The 25,692-nt window shown below is 30.2% G+C and overlaps 1 protein-coding gene across 6 annotated transcripts in view; it reads left to right on the top strand.

The window, feature by feature from the left end:
* The first annotated feature begins 14,577 nt into the window (after positions 1-14,577).
* The window catches only part of LOC107445829 (fas-binding factor 1), a 42,791-nt gene continuing 31,676 nt past the window's right edge, over positions 14,578-25,692 (top strand). The window contains exons 1-7 of one of the 6 annotated variants that reach the window (XM_043048940.2): positions 14,578-14,768; positions 17,615-17,813; positions 18,610-18,760; positions 18,850-18,963; positions 19,994-20,101; positions 22,130-22,708; positions 25,136-25,190. In XM_043048940.2, coding sequence (XP_042904874.2) covers positions 18,927-18,963; positions 19,994-20,101; positions 22,130-22,708; positions 25,136-25,190 — 779 coding nt within the window. In that variant the 5' untranslated portion in view covers positions 14,578-14,768; positions 17,615-17,813; positions 18,610-18,760; positions 18,850-18,926. Of the gene's footprint in view, positions 14,769-14,914; positions 14,997-15,617; positions 15,638-17,614; positions 17,848-18,609; positions 18,761-18,849; positions 18,964-19,993; positions 20,102-22,129; positions 22,709-25,135; positions 25,191-25,692 lie in introns of those variants that run through there. The other 5 variants (XM_043048943.2, XM_071183029.1, XM_043048941.2 and 2 more) reach the window with 5 other exon arrangements.

Here is a 25,692-nt window from a genome sequence, read left to right as displayed (position 1 = left end):
TCTTTTTCTATGAACCTTCTCTAACGAATCTTCAGATGCTCGCAGCATGTGGTTGGCTTCAGGTGGAATGATTTACATTATTTTGTCGCCAAGATCTTCATGCCTCACTTATGTCGCGCCTGATGTGCTGTTACGGACAGGAACGGACTTCAGAAAATAATTCAACCATAGGACAATGTTTGATGGGCGTGTCCTATTTTCCAAGACCTAATTTCGTCCACTTATCTCATTCTATTATTTGCAATCGAATTTTGTTCTCAATGCCAAGGTTATCGGCTTCTATTTCAGCACTTTTTGTCTGTTTTCATTCAAATTAAGAACCATTATGCAAATTGAAGGAGAATAATCGATTTGTAAGCACAAACAAGACAGTTTGGAATGATTTATTTCGTTCTAAAAATAAGATGAAATTCGAAATGTTCCGAGATTCGACATCTTCAAGAACGCTTATTATTAACTGTCAGAACAATGAATATTTTGTCAACTTTTTTCTGTTATCAAAAAGAGCGGTTTTTGCTTTTAAAGATAAATAATTGACTTAACCCAAATTTAAATGTTAACTTTTTGCTTGTAGATGGCAACAGCTTTTATTTCACATTGAAAGGTATGCAAATAGAAGATTAACAGAGCTGTTAAATGTCACACGTTATTTGTAGATTTTACCCAGGTCATGGAATGAAAATTTCAATGCTGGGAAGTATTAACATTAAAAATAAAAATTATCAGGTAAAAAGACGCTTATTTTTCGATTTTTTTTTAAAAACTATCTATAAGACATTTCCTGAAAACATAGATTGAATTGTCATTGCAAAGCCTAAATCACTGATGCTAGAGACAATGAGTTCTTTTTAAGACGTAGGCTCCCACTAAGGATTTTCTGATATTCCACCCCTAAGAAAGTTAAATTTGGGTTGAAAGGTTAGAAAAACTGCTGATTTTTTTTTTTCTCATTTAGTTACGTTGTCTTAAGCAACAATTTTAGCAATGTTAAATAATTAGTTAAACATTAAGAGTTGGTTATACCACAAGGGGAACTTTTCATCGCAAATTCTCTTTCACCTCCATAAGTAATTTAAAAATTATAGAACAGAAAAGTTGAGTTAAGGTATTAGTAAAGTATTTATTAAAACAACAGTTTAAGAAGAATCCTGCGTATAAGTGGTTCCATAAAAAATGTGTAATGCAAAAAATTCTTAGAAAAGCAAAACAGAAACCAATTGAACTGGAAATTAAACAATTTAAATGGAAATGGACTGGTCATGCTCTACGTAAACTTGAAATTTTTTTTAAATAAAACAAGTTTTTAATTGGAACATAGAAAAACTGTAAGACATAAAAAATACTTGGCCTCAGGACGATTGTTAGCGAATTGAAAACAATAGAAAAGGTAAAGCAAAATATTGGCCACAAATAGAGTGAGATGGAAAGCTATGGTCGAAGCCCTATGCTCCGATTCAGAGTAAAAAAGAATATGTAAAAAAAAAAAAAAAAAGTAGAGTAGGCGATTAAATTTTTAATACTGAAAAGAAAATATCAAAATAAAAACAAAATGTGAGAGCATAACTAAATATTACCCTATGGAGAAGTTCTCTTCAATTAATTTGATTGGAATTTGATATTTTGAATATTTTTTTCAGCCATTGAAGTTTGCTTTTTATTTACATTAAATTTTGAATTAGTTATTTTTTTTTTTTTTTTTACTTCTAGCAACAGCACTTGATGTGTGCATCATTCGCTGGAGTGTAAAAACTAGTTCACTCCGCACAGACCCATAAGAAATAACAACAAATTAAACAAAAATTTAAAAGCATTAAAACATTCGAAATACAAAAAACAATTAGAACAAAGAAACATTAAATATAGTATCAACAATAGAAATTTTAACAAAATATCAGTCAGTTTTCACTGCCTGCAACTGTTCCCTAGCATTCCAGTATCTGTCATAGATGTTGCCAGAACTGCGAGGCAGAACCCCCAGATACTCAGCATTCATTGGGGAGTCCTCCCCGCACAAGACACAGTTTGGACCGGGAAAGATCCTAAGTCTATAGAATTGAGCAGCAAGCCAGTCGTATCCGGTTAGAATTTGTTATAGTGATGAAACAGAATTTGCGAATGAAAGCTCTTCCCGCTGTATAGCGTCCTCTGAAATATTTATTTAGATTGATTTTGTTAGATAGTCTTAATTGGTAGTTTAATTAGTGTTGCATATGCGTTAAATATTTGTTTAGAATAAGTTTGTATTTTTATAGAAATTTAGTTACGAAGTAATTATTTAGATTTATTTTTGATCATTTCTAAAATGGCTGTAGAAATTTGAAACAATAAACAGTGCTATGGTGCCGCATACTGTATTNTGTGTGTGTGTGTGTGTGTGTGTGTGTGTGTGTGTGTGTGTGTGTGTGTGTGTGCGTGTGTGTACGTTACTGTGAATGACTGAAATTGGTGGTTGTTGTCTTCCACCGGTGAACGTTGACAATCACATAGTCGCTTTGGTATATGTCCGAAATATATACTAGATCTAGTTAAGTGCCATTTCCCAGGTATGTCCTGCATCAATATTTTTTTCCGTTTTAATGCCACTGCCCGGTATGCCCTACACTGATGATTTTTTAAGGTTCAATGCCACTGCCCAGTATGCATTTGCCGGGTACTCCGAACACTGATGTTTCTCCTAATCCAGTGCTTCCCAAACTTGTGACTTTTGTGTACCCTTTCTAAATTTTTCGTAACGCTGTGTACCACTAATGAAAATACGAATGTATTTTTTTAAAAATATGTTTACTTTTCTTTTTTGGTACAAAGTTTTCTGTAAAAAAAATCTTAAATTTTGGTAAAAAAATCTATGTTAAGGATAAAAATAATATTTTATTAAAATAATCAAAATAAGTATAATTTATTACAAACCTTTGCTATAAAAAAAATTGCACAAGAGTTAAAAATCACAACTGACGGTTGACACCAGTAATTATTAACTGTTAACTCTGCAAAAAATAGTAAAAGAAAAATACTTAATCGTAAATTTCCATGGCTGACTTTGTTTTTTTAAATAAAATGTTTTGAAATTTTCGTTTGTTGCAAGATATTTCGCATAAGAACGCGTACCCCCGCTAAACTGTTCCCGTACCCCTGGGGGTACGCGTACCACACTTTGGGAAACACTGTCCTAATCTATCCTCAGCAGATATTAAGATACCGAATAAGTATAATAATATCAACGAATAAATTAGTATCAAATCGTATATAACAAATATTTCGGACAACGACTAGGTGATTGTCGACATTCACACTGGTGAAAGTCGATATTCTCTTGATTTTGGTCATTCACGGTAACATATATATGTTACGCTTTTGTGCCGAGTTTATCTTTTAGGACCGTAATAGAACCTGTAGAATGATGATGCCGTTATAATTTTTACAGAACATTTATTAAAAAAAAGACTACAAAAATTTAACTATTTACAAATGTGCATGGGACAGAAGCTCCTGGGGACAAGTTACAACTACATTTTCAAAAGACAAGTGCGCACTTTTTTCACATACACCCTATAGTTATTCTCTTTCCTGGCATGTGATCCATAATATCCAGACTTCTTTGTTGGGGTTGACGCCGTAATTCATAAGACCGTAATACTCATAAGACGGGATGAAGACGCTTTAAAATCTCGAAATATTTATTAAATTGGATGGGATTTCGGCTTCATGGCAGTACTGTGCATTCAGCTGCTCAGTATGGATTCATTTTATAAATAAAGATTATTACATTTCTAACTAATTAACAATAATTTATACGCGAAGTGATTCTTTTATTATGCGAAAGAGATTATTGAATGTTCTCATCTGTTAGGACACGCTAATCTAAAATTGAAATATAATTCTTTTAAGGTTTCGTTTTTTAGATCCCTTGATTTTATTTATCTATTGTCTTGATTTTATTTACCTAGCGGATTGATCGTATAGACACGGTTCCCAGTAGAACATCGAAGTCAAGAATCACCGGCTGCGGTTTGTAAGTAGATGGGTGACCACTTTGATCAGCATACAAAGGGACCGAGGGTGTGAGGTATCGGATCTCGTTAAACTGTTCTACCGTAAAGTGCTCAACTTCGCACGCAGGTCTTTGGGCTACCAAAGCGGGATCAAAATTGCGATGGCATGTCTTCGGATCATCCTAATGGATGCTTCCCCGACCGTCACCAATTGTCCATTGTGCAGCTCTAGTGTGACGTGAACCTGTTAGCTACGTACCTATTTAGTACCTACCTATTTAGCTACTAGTTTTGATGTTACATATATTTTATAACTGCCTACTTTGCTTAAATCTCCTAAACTCGCATACTTACGGTGGTTTGTGTGATTTAATGGCTGACGGTCAGATTTTAAATTATTGATAAAATTTAATACGAGGAAAACATAGGCAATATCGCTAACGTCTCTTTAAAATTGAAATCAAAGTACTTCCGTGTGGACGAAGCCGCAAAAAACAATCACTTTCTTTATATTTTTCAATTTTTTTCTTCTTTTTTTTTTTGCATTTACATTTTATTACCGGCGTTGAAAAGCCGGCCCATTTTTTGGTTTACGACTATTATTTTTTCACCGTAGCATTGTAATTTTTGAGACAATCCAGAAGACAAGGGAACTCTTAATCAAGCATTGGGACAAACTAGTCTTTGTGAAGAACTTTTTGGTGGAACCAACCCATATTTGCTAAAGACTGTTGGTTATCGAAATATGGGGGTTTAGTCAAAAGACGGTCTATAGTTAAGTCAGGAGAGCTGTCAAAAGTTTAAATTCCACTTCTTTAATACAAAAATGATAAATAATTATTAAAATCAATTTTTGCTTCGAATTATATTTAAATAAATGAATTTTGGAATTAAGTGCAAACATTTATTAATTCGTTTAAAAGCTTACCAGCTATAGCGAAATATGCAAAAAGTTAAATTGGCATTAAAGAGCTCAAATGTTTGAACGGTCTCTTAACTTAACTATCAGGAACATATTTTCTAAATTACGGTTACCACTTCCCCGTCCCCCATTTTTGTTTATTTAGAAAAAGCACGTGTTAGTGTTTGATTCTGTAAATTAATTTATAGTTGACACTAATTAATTAGAATATTTGCGATCTCCCTTTTGAATCATTGAGATGGACATTCGATTGGTGAAAATCCCATCATTTGAACTAACGTTTTTTAGGGTAAAATCTTTTTTATTTCGTGCTATATACTTGCATCCTTACCTACTTCCATCTTAAATGAATTTAAAACAATTCCGAATTAAGAGAATAAACTAATTATATCAGCAAGCTTTCATTTTCTTGAATTAAAATAAAGTTTATAATAATAATAATGTTATCTTTTAACAGATTAAGGTCCTGTTTGTTTTAAATGAATCTGAATGAAAGAAGCGCATCATGATAACAGATTTAGAACAGAGAACTGAAACATAACGTTGAAAAGATAAGTAACGGTTAGTAAACGGTGAATGCGTACGTTAAGGAGATTTTCGGATTATGGAAAAGAAACAGACGTTTTTAATCATATCGCACTTAAACCGTTTCTTTTTATATTTGTTGCCCCAAGCGACATTTTCACCTTGTCAACGGTTTCAACTGAGAGAATAATTTAACCTTTGAAAATCGATTGAAATAAGTTCAGATTAATGAGAGTAATCTCTTTTGATACAGAGTTTAATTTATTTTTCTTTCGAAAATAATAATAATAATAGTAAAAATTTCTTATTTGTTATATATTTTTATTATTTCCTTATAAGAAAAATGTAATGTTAATTTATGAAATCCAAGATTTTGTTACATTGATTGAAATAAGATGTAAATAAGTTCATAATAATGAGAGTAATCTTTTTTAATACAGAGTTTAATTTCTATTTCTTTCGAAATTAATAATAGTAAAAATTTCTTATTTGTTATGTATTTTTATTATTTCCTTACAAGAAAAATGTAATGTTAATATATGAAATCCAAGATTTTGTTACATTGATTGAAATAAGATTGAAATAAGTTCATATTAATGAGAGTAATCTTTTTTTGATACAGAGTTTAATTTCTATTTCTTTCGAAATTAATAATAGTAAAAATTTCTTATTTGTTATATATTTTTATTATTTCCTTACAAGAAAAATGTAATGTTAATATATGAAATCCAAGATTTTGTTATATTGATTGAAATAAGATTGAAATAAGTTCATATTAATGAGAGTAATCTTTTTTTGATACAGAGTTTAATTTCTATTTCTTTCGAAAATAGTAATAATAATTGTAAAAATTTCTTATTTCTTATAGATTTTTATTATTTCCTTGTAAGAAAAATTTAATGTTAATACAGTCGTCCCCACTTAATTGCATATCGGATAATCGAATAAACCGCTTATACCAGTGATGGGCAAACTTTTTTGGTCGAGGGGCCAAAAATCAAGAAAAAAAAATGTTTGGTGGGCCAAGTAAAAACTTCAAAATTTAAGAAAAAAAGGTGATATGCAAGTTTTAATTTAAATATTTAGTGAGATAAAGGAAATTGCGATTTCGTTTTTAAAAGTTCCTTACATTAAGGTTGGAAGTGAGATTTGCTTATTTTAAGGAACAAGGCTAAATGCTTTGCTGTTAGTCAACTTCTGAAATGATTTTTTCTAAGGTTCAAAGTTGAAAACTCTTGCTCACATATATAAGCTTAAGCAAACATGCACTGATTTTCTGAACATGAAATATTAAATTTCGGAAACTAGCTTTTGGTAATGATTTGTAAAACTTTGGAATAGTATTTAGAAACGACTGCTTCAGATGATTATTAGATTGTCCGATCTTTGGAGCGGAAAATGCGCAGTCTGCCAAATGTGAAGTGCAATTTACCTATATTAGATTCCATAAGTCAGCTCCTCGAGAGAGACAAGCGCTAGTTGGAGCCAATCTACGGCTATTCTATAAAGAACTACTGCTTTCAACATTTTACCAATTGAAGCTGTCTGAGCTAACTATTTCCATCAATTTATGTTTCGTAGAACAAAAATAGAGAAAGCAAAAACTTCATCAGTACTTCGTTGAAAAAGTAAAAACAGAAATAATTTTAAACATAGTCGACAAGAAAATGGATGTACATTGTTTATATTTGCCACTTATCGGCAAATAAAAACTCTATCCGCGGGCCGGATAAAATCTTCCAGAGGGCCACAGTTGGCCCGCGGGCCGTAGTTTGCCCATCCCTGGTTTATACGAATAAAATTTAGTGGAACCGAATTATAGAGGATGAAACTAGCGTTAAATTTCCTCGTTTAAACGGTTATTTGTTGTTCCCAGTTCTCGCTTAATTGTATAAAGACGAGGTACTGAAATGAAAAAAATTATTAATATTTAAAAAATGCTTCAAAAATTAGAATGGAATTTCCATGTTTCAATTAAGAATACAATAGAGAATTCCTGTTCATTTATTGCTCTAAACATGTGTTGGGGTTAAGTTTAAGAATTAATCAAATCTTGCTGACACTTAAACATTTGTGTAAACGAATGTTACCCCTCTTTGACTCACTTCTCTAACACATCAATTAGAATGTAATAGAGTGATTTCTTTTGCGGTCAAGAATTGAATATTTCGAACTTCTATTTAACGAACTTCCATTTTGCAATTTTTTCAAGGAACCAGGAACATTTAGTAAATTTATTCGTAAAATAACTTCCAAATAGCGAAGTAAATTTTATATTTAACGAACTTTTCTTTGAAATCCACTTTTCCTATTTCCCAAAATATTTCAAAACATTTCAAATTTGTTAACGCATTTTATGGTGTGAATGACTTTGAATTGATTTTTGAAGCTACTTAACTTTTAGAGAAAGCAGTAAAATTCCTTTCCCTTTTTGTTTACATTTCATACAGGAATCCATGCCAAAAATCAATTTACGAGAAAGCATAGCAGAAATTTCTAAAGCATGGAACTATGATGTTACAGATCGTACTATTCGTAACAGATTTGCTAAAGCTTAGTCAGCGTGGAGAATTTGGAAATTGCGGAAGACGAGGATGATATTCCTTTAGAAGAGCTCAAAAGAATGCATGTACAACTAAGAGAGAACCACGAAATTAAAGATGATGTACTGATTAATGATTTTTTTTTATTGATTCTGAAGCTGCAAACACAGAAACATTAACTGAATCAGAAATTTTGGACAGTGTGGAAAGAAACAACAACACAGCAATAAATTGGGAGGAAGACGAAGAAGATGATAACAGAAAGGATGCAGAAATCACCGAACCTTCATATGATAAAATAATTTGAAACAATTCGATGATAGTAGATAATAATTAATAAGATAAAGGTGTATCAATTGCTTTTTTAATTATGTCTAGGGTTTAAGAATTTAAAACCTGTTTTGGTGCTGTTCAAGTATTTCAAATGGTGATTTTCCATATTTTTTATCGGAATTTAGCGACTCCTTTAAATAGAGGTCCGATGGATATTCTAAGTTGGTATCACGATGAGCGCGAAAATAAATTATCTGAATTAATCGGAGAAGAAAAAAACAACAGAAGTCTTGGAGGAAATAAATTTTGAAGAAAATCCCCAAACTGAAATAGCTATTTTGTTTAGAATTTCTCAAGTTTCGAGGACAAAAAAAATTGTAAGCATTTGAAAGGAATACTAATTCTTGAAAGTCTTGGTAGAAAAAGAAAGAGGAAATTGCAATTTGAGGAATTGACGAATTAAACAGGTATCAAAACAGTCTTCAATTAGATTTTTTTTTCCGAAAGGAATAATATTTTAGTATCTGCATTATACTTTTCATTAGCATTGGTTTATTTTTATATAAATTAAAATGACATATTTTACGATGATTTTTCGATGATTGCAGACAATTTTAATTATAATATTGCTATTGCCCATAAAATTGTGTAAATTTAATCAGAAGATTGTGCCAAGCATTAGATACCATTTAAAAAGTAAAATTTCGTAAAAATTTTGTGTTTAAGTTTGAATAATGATCTCCCCTTTTAATCGAATAACCCGCTTAGTTGAATAGAGTTATCTATAAACCAATGGTATTCCTTTAAGCTGGGTTGACTGTATATGAAATCGATGATTTTGTTTCATTGCTAAGTATTCTATATATAGTTTGTCTAAAGTAAGAACTCCCCCAGCCATTCGCCTGAACCCGTGACGGTGACATATAGCAACGAGATATAACTATTTAAAGTAGGGGTGTGGGTCACTGTTAAGGACAAGTTTGGCTCGGGTCGGCTAGAGTAAGGTAAGTGAAGCTACCCTCCCTGAAATGCGCTATTCTTGTTTCCATAGCGGCAGACGGTCTTAGACTTTGTGGAGTCCTTACCTCGTTTCTTTTCCACGTTGGCATCAAAGAATTAGAAAACCAAGTGAGTGAGCTGCCATAAGCATGAAAGAGCAAAAGTTCATTTTCTACAAATTTCCTAATGAAAATTCTTTTCCGGCGTGAACAGCGAAAAGCTGCAACAAGCTGAGCTAGGTTAAAATCGATTAGTTCAGCATATCAAGAAAGTGAAAATAATGTCCGCTTTGGGCTAAGTGTCAGATTACCTAAAAAGAAGAGACTTTACCTAAATCTCTTTCAAATGAAAAGATTTTTTAAAAGCAGTTAATGGAAATTGCAAGGATAGTGAAGCAGCCAGAAATTTGTTATCCCGGAATCAAAAACCCTATTAGGCAGTGGACATTGATTTTAGAACAACAAAACCAAGTTATTCGGGATAGTAAAAAAGCGAATGAGTCCATAAAAATAAGCTACACTACTTGAAATTACATAAGGAAAAATACAAATTAAGGCCATTTTGAAAAAAAGTTATCACTATGCTTAAAAATTACTTGATGGCTGTGTTTATAGTTTTTTTACAGCGATTCTTAAAATAAATATTAACCGGTGGTCATTACGATGTGTCTATTATAACAGGGTGTTCCGTAAAGACCACTCTTGTTTTGCTTTTTTAGAATCTTTATGAAAAAGGAAGGAAAAAAAAACGCGAATTAATATTTAAGCGAGGAAAAAAACTAAAACTCTATCGAAATCTCACAAATCACAGTACAGGATGGTGTATATAGTAAACTATAAGATAGGTTTGATTGAGAGAGCAAACCATGAAGAGTTAAACATCTCCAAGTTTCAACCTTCTATAACACCTGTTTTGGCGTTTATTGCTTTAACCTTCCTCCATTGTTCTATAGAGGTTTCTCTTCGGAGAAACATTAGTCTACAAACTCTAATGTATATGTTTTTGTGTTTTCCTTTCTGATTAGAACTCCAAAACCCATATTAAGGGTGAGTTTTGCGGAACACCCTGAATGAAATCGCGTGTATCCTCCATTGGAAATCCTTGAGGCAGGAGTTTGCATTCTTTAAGTAAATACAACCTTGTAACACCCTTGTAATAATCTCTAGTTCTTTTATTTAATTTAATTTTTTACTTTTTGTAACTTAACCTTTGGTTCATAGCAATCTATTCATTTTTCGCAATAATTCTAAAAATATTTTTTAATAAGAAAAAAGTAATAACAAGTAATATAAAAAACAATTTAAAGTCAATTCCTACTTAGGTCAACATTGAAAAATTTTACTTTAGCTACTTTTTATTAAATAATAAAAAAAAAAAATTCTCCCATATAAAATTAAAATTAATTAAATTCAATTAATGAATTAATATTTGAAAAAACTGTATTAACATCAAGTGTCATCCACTATAATTTCAAAAAAATGTATTTGAACTTGAATGGATGATTGCAAATTTGAATAAGATATATAAATACATATGAGGAGACTGTGAATAGTAGGAAGTGAAAAAAAAAAAAAGGCGCTTGGTATCAGATAACTAAAAAAGTATACATTTGGTGACGTGGTTCACACGTGCTACCATGTAATGCTCTTTATTGAATTTATCTAACACAGCGAATATTAAATAATTAAATATTTCAATGTGCGCAATAAACAATTTATTTGTTCAAATAGAGCTATAAGTTAGAAATTATCACTGATGTTATTTTTAAAATACGTGGAAAACTAAATCGCTTATAGTAAAATTTAAAACAATAACTAACTTAACCCATCAGAAATTCCATTTCGTAATCCCTCATCCCTATTTAATGAATGAATTAATATTTGAAAAAACTGTATTAACATCAAGTGTCATCCACTATAAGTTCAAAAAAATTTATTTGAACTTGAGTGGATGAATAAAAAGTATTTTATTAACGATTGAAAATTGGAACAAGATATAGGTAGAGTGAGAACTTATAGTAGGAATTGAAAAAGTGGGTACAATAGTTCCTACGAACATTAGTACGCACGCTAGTATTTGGCGCACTATGGCCGCTACCGCCTGTACTTTTAAACTGCACTTTCAACTAACCAGCTTTATAGATGGATGAAGAGAAAAGTTGTAAAAATATGTTGAATTCTTGTTGCTTCCATTTTCTCCTGACTCGTGTTTTTCGAGGTCTTCCACTGTTTATAACTGTTTTATATATCCTGCGCTTTTGTTTTTTAATTTACTAAGAATTTTGTAGAATACTTTTTTTTTTAAATTTTGATATTCAATTTTCTTCTAAGTCATAGTGAAGGAAAATTTTAGTAAATGTATCCAACTTAGTGACTAACAAATTTTCAACTGCTTATAATTCCGAATTGCAATTTATAGTATGTATTCTAAATTTGTCGCCTAAGTATATGTTGAACTAGCATAGCACAAATTCTTAAAATTTTTATTACTGCATCAGGCCTGTGGTCAAAAGAGGGATGGCTTAAAGGTCTGTCCACGTAGTAGTGACATTTGCTTCCAACTAAAATTTAATAATAATAATAAATATAATTTCATCAAGTGAAAATAATATTTACACAAGTTATACATTACGCATACTTAAGTGGCGTTTACACCGGGTAGCTAAGATTTGATAAGTTCTCAGAAACATACTACTTTTTTATAAATTATATATTTTTTCAAATCACCCGGTCATACCCCACTACTAGGGTAAGATCGGGTACACGTGTTAAATATGTGGAAAATTTCTCTGTAATACTGGTATTTCAGAGAAAGATAACAGATAATTCTAATTTATATGCTAATGTTAGAAAATTATGCATGTAATATACAGGTGATGTACTCAAGTCCGTACTCAATGGGAGGAGGAAGAGGGATAATTATCCTGGAACAGCTGAGGCTTGACAAATTTCTTACAAAGATCCTGATTAAGAATGAGAACCTGTTTAGTGAAATACACTGATGAAAAAACTAATGGAGAGAACTATCATTTTTTTTTTAAAAGAACTAAATGAGTACCCCCTAGGAGCAAATAAGGTACCAGTTGATAGCTAAGCTCTTCGCAGAGACATTTGCCACGCATTGATCATTGTGACGTTATTAGGCAGTGGTGCTGTGATCGCGTTTGTATCGTGTTACTTCATTTGCTCACCGAAGCTTGTAACATAAGGACATTTAGAATCGTAGCTTAGCCCATTCCTTGTTTTTGGAATTTCATTGTTTATCCATCGTTAGTATGACCAGTCGTCATCGTCTAGATGATACCACAAGATGGTGTATAGTTGGAAGACTCGAAGTGGACAAATCACAGTCTACCTGTGGTAGGGACCTTGGGGTCCCGATAAATATGGCGTCCACTCTATGGAAACAGCTCACAGAGACAGGAACAGTGGTTGCCCATCTGGTCAAGACCGCAAAAGGGCAACAACGCCGGCTCAAGACCATTATTTGAGTCTTAGCCAAAAGGAATAGGTCAGCGACACAACTGTATTGTAACCTGTATAATGCAACATCCATTCCACAGATAACAATCGTCCAAACATTTAATGCAAGTGGCTTACATGCCAAACGCCCTATAGCCTGCATCCCTTTGACTATGAATCATAAAAAGGATCATCTAGCATGGTGCCGAGAAGGGGTACCCTCAGGAGGGATTCAAAGTTAGCAGGTCTCCATGGTCATTTTAAAGGGGGAATTCTTTGTATATTTATACAATTTTGTAGTTTTAAAACTAAAAAAGAAATATTTATGGAATGTTTTTGATTATTTAAGGCACCATTTTTTTAAATATTTGAGAAGGGGATTATTTTTAAAATCTTCTTCAGTTGGAGATATTTTTCATTCCAAATTTATTATATCATCAATGTTCTACTTTACATACAGGAAATAGCAAATAAGAAATAAGAGAAGCATATTTCCAACGTGTGGTTTAGTTTGAGGGGAATGGGATTCTTTTTTTTGTTTTTTTTTGCATGGCTAGTTAAATTTCAAAATCCTTTTTCAGATTTTTACATTTTAGATATTTGATTTTAACGGGATTTTCTTTAAAACCATGTTCATTATTACTTTAACTCAATTCGCATAATAAGAGGAGGAAATAATTAGATAGTGCATTTATTGAGTTAAAACATTAATTATAAATTTTTTTGGAGTAGGATATTTTTTAAAACCTTTTTTTAGTGGAATTTTTAGTGAACTATTTTCATTACATTTTTATTACAACCAAAAAAGATGTTGGAGTTTAAAAAAATTATTAACTGCTAATAGTGTTACAAATTGTTCAGCTCTATGTGCTCTAAGCAAAGTTAAACCCATAAAAACCTCAAACATAATAAAACTCAAAAATAATATCCGTCATGTTTGAGAATTAATATTCTCGGAGGTAAATGAAAAAAAAAATTAAACGTTAAAAAAAAGAGCACCGTAATTCAAATTTGAGTCTGAATTAATTTAATATTATAAATAAAATATCACAAGTTGATTAAATATTATTTTAATTGAGTAAATAGTGATTAATTACATACTATTTTAAAATTAGGTAACAATAGCCCCTTCCGATGGGCAGTTGGTCCTCCTTTTTCAATAAGTTGAATTTAAAGTATTTCGAGATTTATAATTATAATCATATATAGTCAAAAATAAACACAATATGTTACTATAAACTCATATTGCTCATGTGAGAATGGATTGAATTTTGCATGCTCGTACTTACAGATCTTGGCCGTTCAGGAAATTTCACGAAAACGGGTATTTGTTATTAAAATGGTTCAGTACAACTTTTGCCATTACATAAAAGCATTCTAGTACATAAATGTACAACATACAGATATTCTAATTAGTTCAATGCTGCAAACTATAAAAAAAAACAGTAACTATAAATTAATTAGTTGCAAACTATATAGAACTCAAAACTGTAATAAGCATAGTTCCTAAAATATTCTGAAAAATAATTCTGACATTCTAAATGTGGAAAGTATTATGGAAGGGAAAAGCATCGTATACTATCTAAGTAGAGGAGGAGAGAGACGGCTCTAGAACCGCTCTACTCCTCAGAGGGCGAATTCGAAAGTTGCAATTGCAAATTCATTTGCGAAAAACTCACTAATCATGTTTTCATCCTCTCTTAACGGTGATCAGAAGTTTGAATTGCATGCAGTGAGAATGGCCCTTAAACTGAAATACCGTTATCACATGTAAAACTATAGTAGCGTCATCTACTGATAAATTAACTTTGGGAAAGTCAGTTTCCGATCTACAGTAATTTTAACCGTAAGGTTTTAGGTTGTTGCCATAGTTACAAGCAGACAACAAGTTGACGTAACAAAATAAATGCCTTTGATTTCTCATTTGTTTTTCTTGAAGTTTTAAATTGCATAATGCATTTTTTGAAATATTAGAATTGGTTTAAAAACTGGATCGCAATTTATTTACATGACATTTTACCTCTTCTAAATCTTAGCCTGGCGCTGACAGAAAAAAGTAATTTAAAGTTTTTATTTTCTACCCTTCCACATCTCTTTTCCTATTCTTGAACATTTAAATGCTCATTGATTATATTCTAGCTGTTTTACATTCTTCACTTTTAAATTTTATTTTTGTTCTATCATCTAATTTCATTTTAATAGCAACAATTCCAGCAATTTGTGATGTGTGAAAAGAAATGAATTATATGACTGTTGTACAGTTTATAGCTGAATATTATGACCAGTGTTTTCACTATAGCGCGAGAACGCGAGAATCTCGCATATTTTTTTCTTTTCTCGCATTAAAAAATGATTACCGCGAGAAATTCGCGCATTCTATAAATTAATTTCAAAATTCGCGAATTTCTCGCATTTTGGAAAAAGCTTCGAATTACGTCATTTAGAATAAAATCCGTTTCACATTTCTTCCTGGATCTTCATTATTTTCAACACTTGCCCCGTTATCTAGCTTCCCTATCTAGCATTGTTCAGAACCTTTTCGAACAACAGAGCACAACCCCTCCGAACCACGGAACCACTTTCAGAACACATTTTTCTGCAACCACGTGTTTACTGTAGGTATGGTTTTTTCATGAAGACGTTCAAATTTTTTTATGCACTAATGTAAGATGGACAAATACCTAGAAAAAGGCAAAATTTTCTATGATGATGCAGCAAAAATATTCAATGCTTTATAAAATAGAAGGCGTTAAAAATGTATTATAATAAAAGAAATTTTTTTTTCAAGTCTATTTGTATTTTTTCAGTTTTTAGAAATCTCACTTAACTTTCTGAAATCTCACCCTGTTTTTGAGAAAGGGTGAGAAATTCTCACCCATTTTTTTTCTATGATGAAAACACTGAATGACCATGGATTTTTTAAAGGTATTTGTTTATTTTTATGTTCAATTGCCTCCTAACATGACCGATAAGGTCTTGAGTTATTTCCCTTTATAGTAGTAAGTACCTACTCGTGTTTCACACATCGTGTTTCAATATTTTGGGGGTATTTCCCCAATGGTTTGGGGGATCTATCGCGCCAACTACAAACGCCAAGGAGCCAAATATATTGTAAACTAAAAAAAACAACAACATGTAGATATTTGTCCGGGGGTGGCTACGAGTTATACCTTTCAAGTTGGTCCACTATTTTAATTGCAATAAATTATGGTGTTTGAAAAAAAAATTGCTTTAAAGTTATTTTATAGAGTTCATTATTTTATTAATTAAGTTCTAAGTGTATAATATATTGTTTAAATAACCTTGCCTGTGTAAGCTAAACATTATAAAACACATTTTTTATGATTCTTAGCTTTACTATTAACTTGCATGTATTTTTTAATGTTTGAAAACATAAAACAGATGTAAACGCCATAAATTAGATGTAAAGGGCATATTTACCTACAAGATAATAATATGATATCCATACAACATAATATGATATACATATTACCTATACCATCATAATATGATTCTTGATTGTCTAACTACAATAATGTAAATTAACATAATTATATTTTTCTTCTTTTGTTTCACTTTCAAACAAAATAAATATTAATGAAGTTTTTTTTTTGTAATAATATGATAAAAACTTTCAGTTGTAATGTATGGTGGTAGTTATTCATTTTACTAAAAGGAACCTTGAAAACCTATAACTACAGAACCAATATGAGGTATCTACTTGTATATTAGATACCTATTATCACTATACCAACAGAATATATTTGTAATGCAAATATAACTTCTCTTGAGTCAATAATTGTTTGGCAATTTTTCTTTCTTTCTTCTTCAAAATAGATAGGTTCTGAATATATTAAAAGTTTGTTTCTTCCTAAAGCAAACTATTGGGAATATTTGACATTCAAAATATAACTAGATTCAAAATATAATAATTTTGAAATCAATTACTAAAGTATGAAATAGTTTATCTTCCTTGATCTAGTTTTTTTCCCTTTTAATAATCAGATTCTCAATCCAGCTTATTTCAATATGAATTTTCTTGCTTGTAATATATATCCCCACATCAAAACACCATGGTCAAGCACCTTATCCCATTTTTAGGGTTGTCTTTTATGGTCATTGTAGGAATACTGCACAATTTTGACCTTGGTCAGATGGGCGAGTCTTGACCATGGACAGCAGCTGAGCTGGTAACCCTCTCCAAATTTCCACATCACAACTAACTGGAAGATTTTCAGCCATGACAGATTTCATTTGCACCTTGCTGCTTGTACACACCAGTTATTTTGTTAACTATCAGGATCAAACTCACTACCCCTCCACCCAGCTCTCTAATCAGTGATGGGGCGGATGGTAGAATAGCCCACCCCTTGGCGACTTTTTGAAATTTCGCCAAGTGACTCGACTTTTTTAAATCTCGCCAAACTAGGTTTCTGGAAAATGTTTCGGGGAGATATATTGCAACCTTATTGCAAGTGAATTTTTTATTTTATTTTATTAAAAATATTTTAAGAAGTTCGTAATAATTTAAATTGTTTTTAATAATAAAAAAATAACTTTGATCCAAATAGTAATCGCCAGCTTGGCGAGATTTCAAAAAGTCGCCAAGAGGTGGGCTATTATAGAATTTTACCCCATTGATGTAAGCAACATTTTAACCAAGTGTATCAGCCGAGCGCTTCTTACTAGTAATATCATATACAGAGTGTTTTAAAAATGTAGTGGCAAACCTTAAGGGGCTCATCATATGGATTGCAAAATGTATAACATTGCAATCCATCATAGGAAATATATACATACAGAATGGTAGAAGTCTGCATAAAAATGCAGATGGATTCTGTGTGGCTAACCACTTTCCTTTCCCACTCATCTGATTTATCAAACCCTGATTTCTTTCTGCAGGATCTCTTATAGTTGTGCAGGATCTCTTATAGTGTGTGCAAGTAAAAGTTGTGTGTAATGTCTATCATAGCTATCTATCATTAACCCTAGTTTGCACTGCTGCAACAATCAAAGAAACTTCCTGTGGGTTCAACCAAAAACAGCAATTAATGCTTCCCCATTGTCAAGCATGCACAGCATCTGATGATGTAGTCTTGGAGTATGTGTTTAACATTATGCACTGTATTCATCTAGTATGCTATTTTTATTCATAATATTTTTATTCATTCCTTGAAAACTTACCAAAAAAATTATTTTTTTAAAAATAAATAAAAGAAATTGAATTTTTTAAATTTAAATTGTCATACATACTGGTGAAAAAGGCAACTTTTCAAATCCCGTAAATTTTAAGAAAACAGGGAGTCAAAATTTTTTAAAATATTTCATAATAATGTTTGAATCCACATTTTGCAACACATCTAGCTTCATTTGACACATAGCATTTTTGAATTAATAAACAACTGACTAATAAGGGTCGACTTATATACCAAGATGTACAAAAGCTTCTTTTTCCCCATCCATCTACTAATCAAAGCTCTAATAAAATGCAATAACAATGCTTTATATTATAAAATAGCAACTGCGAAATAGCATTGAACTAAAATTGTTAAATAATTACTAGAAACTATTTAGTAAATCATAGATCTTTTTATGCGAGCTCAACATCCTCATGAATTTGCAATTATATATATATATATATATATATATTTATATATATATTCTGGATTCAATATAGAAGTAGGATTGAAATAACTTTATAACTTTAAAAATATATTTAGAAATTATACTACATAAAAAAATATTGTATTTTCAACTTGAAATAATGATTTTAAAAAAATAGGTGATTTAAATCAGTGATTTAAAAAAAAATCATGCTATCATATTGCAATTTAAATCATACCTACCCTGGATACAAGATAAATTTTTCAATTAATCACTTTTTTGTGTACTTTTAGATTATCTACTACTGCTGCCACTTTTGCCTGATGTTTACAGCCATGGGTTGCTATGCATCATTATGATGTGCCTTACTTCCCCTAAATTTTTGTCGATACATTTTTGAAGCATCCTGTAAACTCATAGCTTATCAATTGCTTTATTACATAGGTTACATATTAAGATTTTTTAACACATTTAATTTAATTCAAAGATATGCTTACATGAAAAATAAGAGTATTTTTTTAATTTTATTTTAGCATTTAGATTATCTTGAAGGAACAGACTATGCAGCACACAAATTAGCCTAAAAAAAGTAAATAGGAAGGTTTTAACTATGTCTAGCACTTCTAAAGCAACTGGTGAAAATAACTGTAAGTTTTTTTCCATTAAGTAGTTCTTTTTGTTGTTGTTAAGTACAGGCATAATTTTTCCCTCTGACGAAATAACTGTTACTGACAATAATGCAATTTTTTTTCTAAAATTTATATTGTTCAATATTTATTTTTTGATTGAAAGTAAATGACTTACCATATTATCAATAATTTCAATGGTGAAAATTTTAACTTCTTCCTCTCTCTCAAGAAAGTATTTTTATGTGACCTTTTCTTACTTCTCTCTCTCTCTNAGATATAATCTTTTCTTCAGCCCACACGATTATATCCGCAAAACAGAGTGCTTTCTGATATTGTATCAATAAAGCCAAAGCAAAATATATTAATACAATAGTGTGAGGAGCGCTCAAAAAATTTTTTTATAAAATAACTACATAAAAATAGATCATAAAAAGTAAAAATAACATGTAGAAACAGATCATAATATATATATATATATGTGTGTGTGTGTGTAAAAGCCACACATAGAAGTCAGTGTTAAGTCAGTGTATATTTTTATTGATAGTCATTTCTTTTTGCACTTATTAGGAATGAAAAACTAATAAAATATGCTCTGCCGAAGCAACCAGTATTAATTATTGTACTTTTTTTCATCAGGAAAATATTTTTATTTCACTTTATTCTTTTCTTTTTTTCTTCTTATTATTCATTTATTTATTTTTATGAAAGTTATGTATTAATAACACTGATACTATTAGAGCAACTATTGAGGATAATTGCAAGTTATTCCTGAATTTTTTTTTTATTATCTATTTTTTTAATATATAAACAAACTCAAATCAACTACTTGCCTGTCGCATGCATATATATACACTTCGTTAAGCTGATGCGTTAACTACACCATGTATACACCTTTCTGAAGTACGCATTGCACAATGTGCTTTGCCAAGATTACCTAAAATTACTAATAATAGTTATTAATTTCAGGTTATTATAAACCTTTTTCACATGATTAATAAAACAATGATTGTTTATCGGTATTGTTTATCTTTGTATTTTTACTCCTCAGTTTCAGATTTTGACAATAGTGATGATGATTTGGCTGATTTGTTAGATGATGATGATGACATATATGCAAAAAAGCTGACTAAAACTTCACCTTCTAAAAAACTACCAGGTAAAGGTATATTCAAGTTGTAATTTTTGTAAAAAATTACAAAATAAGTTTGTCAATCTACACATATCTTAGCAAAATAAATAAATATATTTCAAAAACTTCAACTTTTTTTTAAAACTTTAATTTTGAAAAGTAAAAAAATATTAAAAGACGAAAAAATGGAAAAAAATTTTTTTTGAATAATTTTCAAAAATTTATTGTATTAAAAATTGAGATAAACATAAATTTTTAAAATCATAAATTTTTGCTATACATTTTAACAGCCTTAAATGTGCAAATTTCATTATGTTAGATTTAGTATAATTTTTATAATAGTTTCTGGTATATAGCATTAATATCGCAGACCCAAATTTCAAAATATGAAGATTCTATTACCAGATAGATGGTTGAAGAAAAAATTACTAACATTTTTACTGTCCGAATGATAATTTCTTCCTTTACTTTTAAATATTCATTTTCCCATAATTTTTAATTTCAATGTTTTCAAGATTAAGATTAGAAAAGCTAATTCATTATTTATAATTTAAGATTTCATTTACATGTTTTCAATTTAGTTCTTTCAAAAACTGGGAGTTGATAAAATTGAATGAGAGTGGTGTTCCTAAATTTTGTAATTTGTTTCTGACCACCAGTAAATTTGATTCTAATAACCAGTAAATTTGATTGCTATTACTATTACTATAATTATTACTATTATTATAATTATTACTATTGTTATAATTATTATTAATATTTTTGTTAAATAATTTAAATATGTTACTGATATATATTACTATTATGTTATGTTAATACAAATAATTTAAATATGTTGCTATTGTTTTTTGAATGATAGATATTTTTTCTATAGTTTTGAGCTAAAAAGGATTCTGTGTAAACAGCATAATTTTAATTAATGTAATAGTTTATTTTAGTAATGATCAAAAATTTCTTAATTTATGGTAGAAAATAATTTCTTTAATTACTTTTTTTTCATTAAAACCTGAAGTTTTAAAGAAAGTGCTAAAGTTCAGGAATATATCATATTAAAGTTTAATTGTCAGTTTGCCTGGGAGTTTATCATGTATTTCTTCTTAGTGGTTTATATTTTCTATTGTAATGAATTGTAATACCATTTAAAAACACCATGCTTGTGAAAAAAAAAAAAAAAAACCTAGATGGTGTGGAAAATTGAAAAATGGAAAATATTATTTTTGTATGCTTTATTTAATTTCTATAAGGTGGTAAGAAATATTTACTTTACTCATTTTTTTAAACAATGGCCATCAATACAAGGCTGTCATTTAATACGACTGAAAAAGATATAGGGCAAAATTAATAAAAAATAAGTTCTCATTTTTAACAGTGGTCACTTTTTAAAATGTAATTTTAAAAAAATTTAAATTTTGGAATTGATAAAAATTGAAAATTAATAAAAAAACTGATATCAAAGGAATTGATAAAAATTAAAAATTTTAAGTAATTAAAAACACTGTTGATCTAATTAATGCAAAGCATTTTTCTTGGTATTTTTTTTCCCGATAAACACAATTATATCTAGAATTCTACATTCATTTCTAAACACAAAAAAAATTTTAAAAAACAAATAATTTTCTGAATATTATAAAATATTTATATTAATTCCATAAATAGCAAAATAGTAATAATAAAACGCACATGGGATACATTTTTGATGCAAAAAGTGGCGATTGGCAGAAATTTTTTAAAATCTCTTTTTGTTATATTTATTCTCCCTGAGGCTGATAGAGATCCTTAATTTTGCCCTATATATGGCAGGTTTTATTCTAGAATTTTTCTGTCAAAATGATGTCAATACAAGTTTGCAAACATCTCATTCAGAATTGCAGTTTTATAATATATGTTTATGTTTTCAATATTTTGTTTTCACCTCTTCATTACAAAAAAATCTTGAAACGCATTTTTTTTTTCAAATAAATTTATTTTAAATAAAATAAATGTGATTTAAATTTTTATTTTTTTATAACTATATAGCAATTGTACTTGTTTTAATTTCTTGTTCTTATATTTCAGATAAAAAATTTCCTTCTAAGAAGTTAACCGATGAACCAGCGAATGATACTTTATTGGGTCGCAAAAATTCAAGCTTGCCTTTTTCATCCCCTGAGAGAAAGGAATCTTCCACGTCAGTTTTGTCTCCCGAGAAGAAAAAGTCTTTTGATTTTAGTTCCATTCTCGAAAATTCTCCAAAACATGCCAAAGGTAAAAGAAACTCTAATGAATTTGAAGGTGATGCTTTAAGTGAGTTCTTAACTAAAACTGCACTACCAAAAGTCAAGTCAAAGCCTACTTCCCCAGCAAAAAAATCAAGTGATCCAGATATATCAAAATCCATAGAAGCAGATTTTGATTTTTCAAAGTCATCGTCAAAGAGTTTTCCACTGAAACAAGACGATAGCCTTCCAAAAGATGACTTCAATTCAGATGATGATGACCTCTTAAAATCTTTGGAGTCTGATGAAGACAAGAGTACTCCCAATTCTCCCCGTAAGCGAAGTGGATCTTTCTTTGATGACTTTCTCAAAAATTTATCTCCTAAACACAAGTCAAAGAAGCAAAATAGTGTCCTAAAAGATTCAGAGGATTATAAAGGTTAGTGTTATGCCATGGGAGGCAATGCAATTATTAATCCTTAAAGATAATCTCAATCACCATGACATCTTATTTTAAAATTTATTGCAATATTTTCAAGACACCCTATATAGTCATTCCTTGAAAGTGTGTAACCTTACGGAAACCTTGAGTCAGAATTTTCTTTTTATTGTCCCAAAAATGTTTCTACTAAAAACCTTTTTTTCTATAAAGCAAAAATATTGCAGTTTTAAACCTTTCATCCTAAAAGGATTAAAAATTATTTTTTAAGGATTTTTTAAAAAGTATTGTCACGTAGGTCCATAATGACGTTTTAGCTGATGTCCCCCTAGCTATAGAATCAAATTTCATTGTTCTTAAAATTTCATGACAAGGATATAATAACAATTAAAATGTTATGACAAGATTATATTTCATGACAAGTAGATTTCAGCTGAGCATACAAGACGTTGCGAAGAGAAACCTTATAATTACCTAGATTTAAGATTATTTTCACCTTAAGACTAGCTTTATTCAAGGATTTTTTCCACACTAAGACAACCTCAATTTAAGGTTTTTATTAAAAGTTTGTTTTCCAAGGTTTTGGATTAGGGTAATGTGCGTAGAATAGAGCAGATTGTCACGGAAGTGCCTCGTTTTAAGATTAGAAGGTTTACACGTAAACATCATAAAAAACCTTTCTAGGTTTACATTAAAAGACTTTTGCCGAGTGAAAGTAAGCCTTATTTTACTATCTGGATTTAAACATTCACATTTCCTTTATTTGATACATTTTAGTAAAATATACCTAACTGTAATTATCAAAAAAGTGTGTTTTTGTATTGAAGTTAATTTAATGCATTTCTGCTTTTGTTAAATCTTCCAATTTTGTAGTGAAACTCTTTTATTTTTGTACTATGTCCCAAACTCTTCAACTATGTACATAGCATGCCATACTTCATAGCATTTTTCTCCTCCTGGCTTTCATAACTTTCCATTTTTTGCCTTGAAAGACCAGACAGTCACAGTGTTCTCCCTAAGTATTTTTTTTTTTTTGAAGGGCAGTTCACCCCGACTGCCCTTTGATCTTTATAAATGTGCTCTCCTGGCACTTTTTCTAAAAATTAGCCGCCATTTCTTAAAAACGCAACTTTTTAATTGAGCCGCGATGTCTCAGGGCATAAAGCGTTCGCCTCCCAATGAGGTGAACTCTCGTTCGAATCCCAGCTCTGACTGGTCGATATGAATTCCACATCTGGCTTGCCCTGATCACCGTGCTGACGTAAAATATCCTCTGTGGTAGACAAGTCAGGGGTTAGAGCCCCTTTGCTGTCAGGGTAACCGTGGGACGTTCTCATGGTTTTCCTCTCCATGTAATGCAAATGTGGGTTAGTTCCATCAAAAAATCCTCCACGAAGGCAAATTAATTTTAATAACTTAATTTTTAATTTTTTTCCTTTAATGAAAATTTTTCTTATGTTGTCTAGTTAAAATATTCATATAGATATATTAATATCTTTTTATATTTTCATAGAGATATTCATAATTTTTATTTACAAGGGAGTATATTAATGAGTTTTTTAGTGATTTTACCATTATTTTTTTCAGATAAATTACCTTTTATTAAAAAAACGCGCATTTAAATGTTTACATTCTCATAATTTTAAGTTTAAAATATGAAGAAAGCTTTAAAGTTGTTTATCAATTAATCCTTTTTTTTTCAGTTTGCTTTTCTTTTAAAGAAAATTTATACACAGGGATTGTCTTCTAGCGTATCTTTAATTATGCTTCAAAAGCTTCAAATTTTTCTTTGACAATGAGCTAGAATTACTTTGTAAAATATACACATAAAATAGTATAAGACGATACTTTAAAAATTGAGGATCAAATTCCGTTATTACATATTTTGAAAAATTTTAACGATGGTAAGTGGCCCTTTCAAAACTCAAAGTGACCTTTTCTGTGAGGAAGTACCCTGCCCTTTTTTATTCCTAGGGAGAACTCTGCAATCAAAATAATAAATTGTATGAGTTTCTGTGTGCGATTTTGTTTCTCATAAAATTGAGTACAAATATTAAAATTTTTATAAAGTTAAAAGCTATGGTTAAAGGTGTAGCGAAAAAATTTTTTTTTTGAAGGGGTGATTCCTTATTTAGCATTTTTTGAAATTTTCATTAAATTATGAAACTAAATCAAATCTAATTGCATATTTTTATTATATACTTTTTGTCAGGATAGGGTTTTGTTAAAACGACCACCTCTACCATTAGCTAATTTTTTTTAATAATATCTTGAAAATTTGATAGAGATATTTCTAAGAAATGTTTATTTCGATTATCAAAAATATTATTGAGGTGACGGTATTTTTCTCATATTTTGTTTAATTTCATCGAATTATTTTAATATAAGTTGAAAGTAATTGTTTTAATTTCGATTGTCAATTTTCAGATTCAACTGAAGATGTAATTAGTGAAGAAACTAAGAAGGTGGATTTTAAAAAGGAGTATGATTATTTTTCCTTATTCAGGATTGCCACAGGTGACTAAAATGCAACCATTAGCTACTATTTTTAGCATGAGGCGACTATGGCAACTTTTTTTTGCCAGAAAAGGCAACTATTTTCAGGAAAAGGAGACTATTGGGAGACTTTTCTGTACTCCTAGTGATATTTTTCTTAGAATAAATTAGGTTGAAAACCTGCGGCCCGCGAGAGCTTCTGAACACACAAAAATTTTTTTTCCTTCAAAAATAACAAATTTTGAATTGCAAATTTGAGTCATCACTTTTTAATTAGTTCAATTTGCACAAATTCCATTGTAAATTCCATTTGTTCTCAATCACCTTTTCAACAGTTATTGCTACGAAATCCCGCCTGATTTTTAAAAAGCCCAATTTATATATATATACACACACCAAAGAGCCATTACATTATGGCTACCCTGCTAATAACATGTAGGACCACCTTTAGCCCTCAAAACTGCTAGCACCTGACGTTGTTGATCTAC

Source organism: Parasteatoda tepidariorum, chromosome 7 (genome assembly GCF_043381705.1).
Source record: "Parasteatoda tepidariorum isolate YZ-2023 chromosome 7, CAS_Ptep_4.0, whole genome shotgun sequence".
Taxonomy (NCBI): domain Eukaryota; kingdom Metazoa; phylum Arthropoda; class Arachnida; order Araneae; family Theridiidae; genus Parasteatoda; species Parasteatoda tepidariorum.
This window is presented reverse-complemented; position numbering and strand designations above follow the sequence as displayed.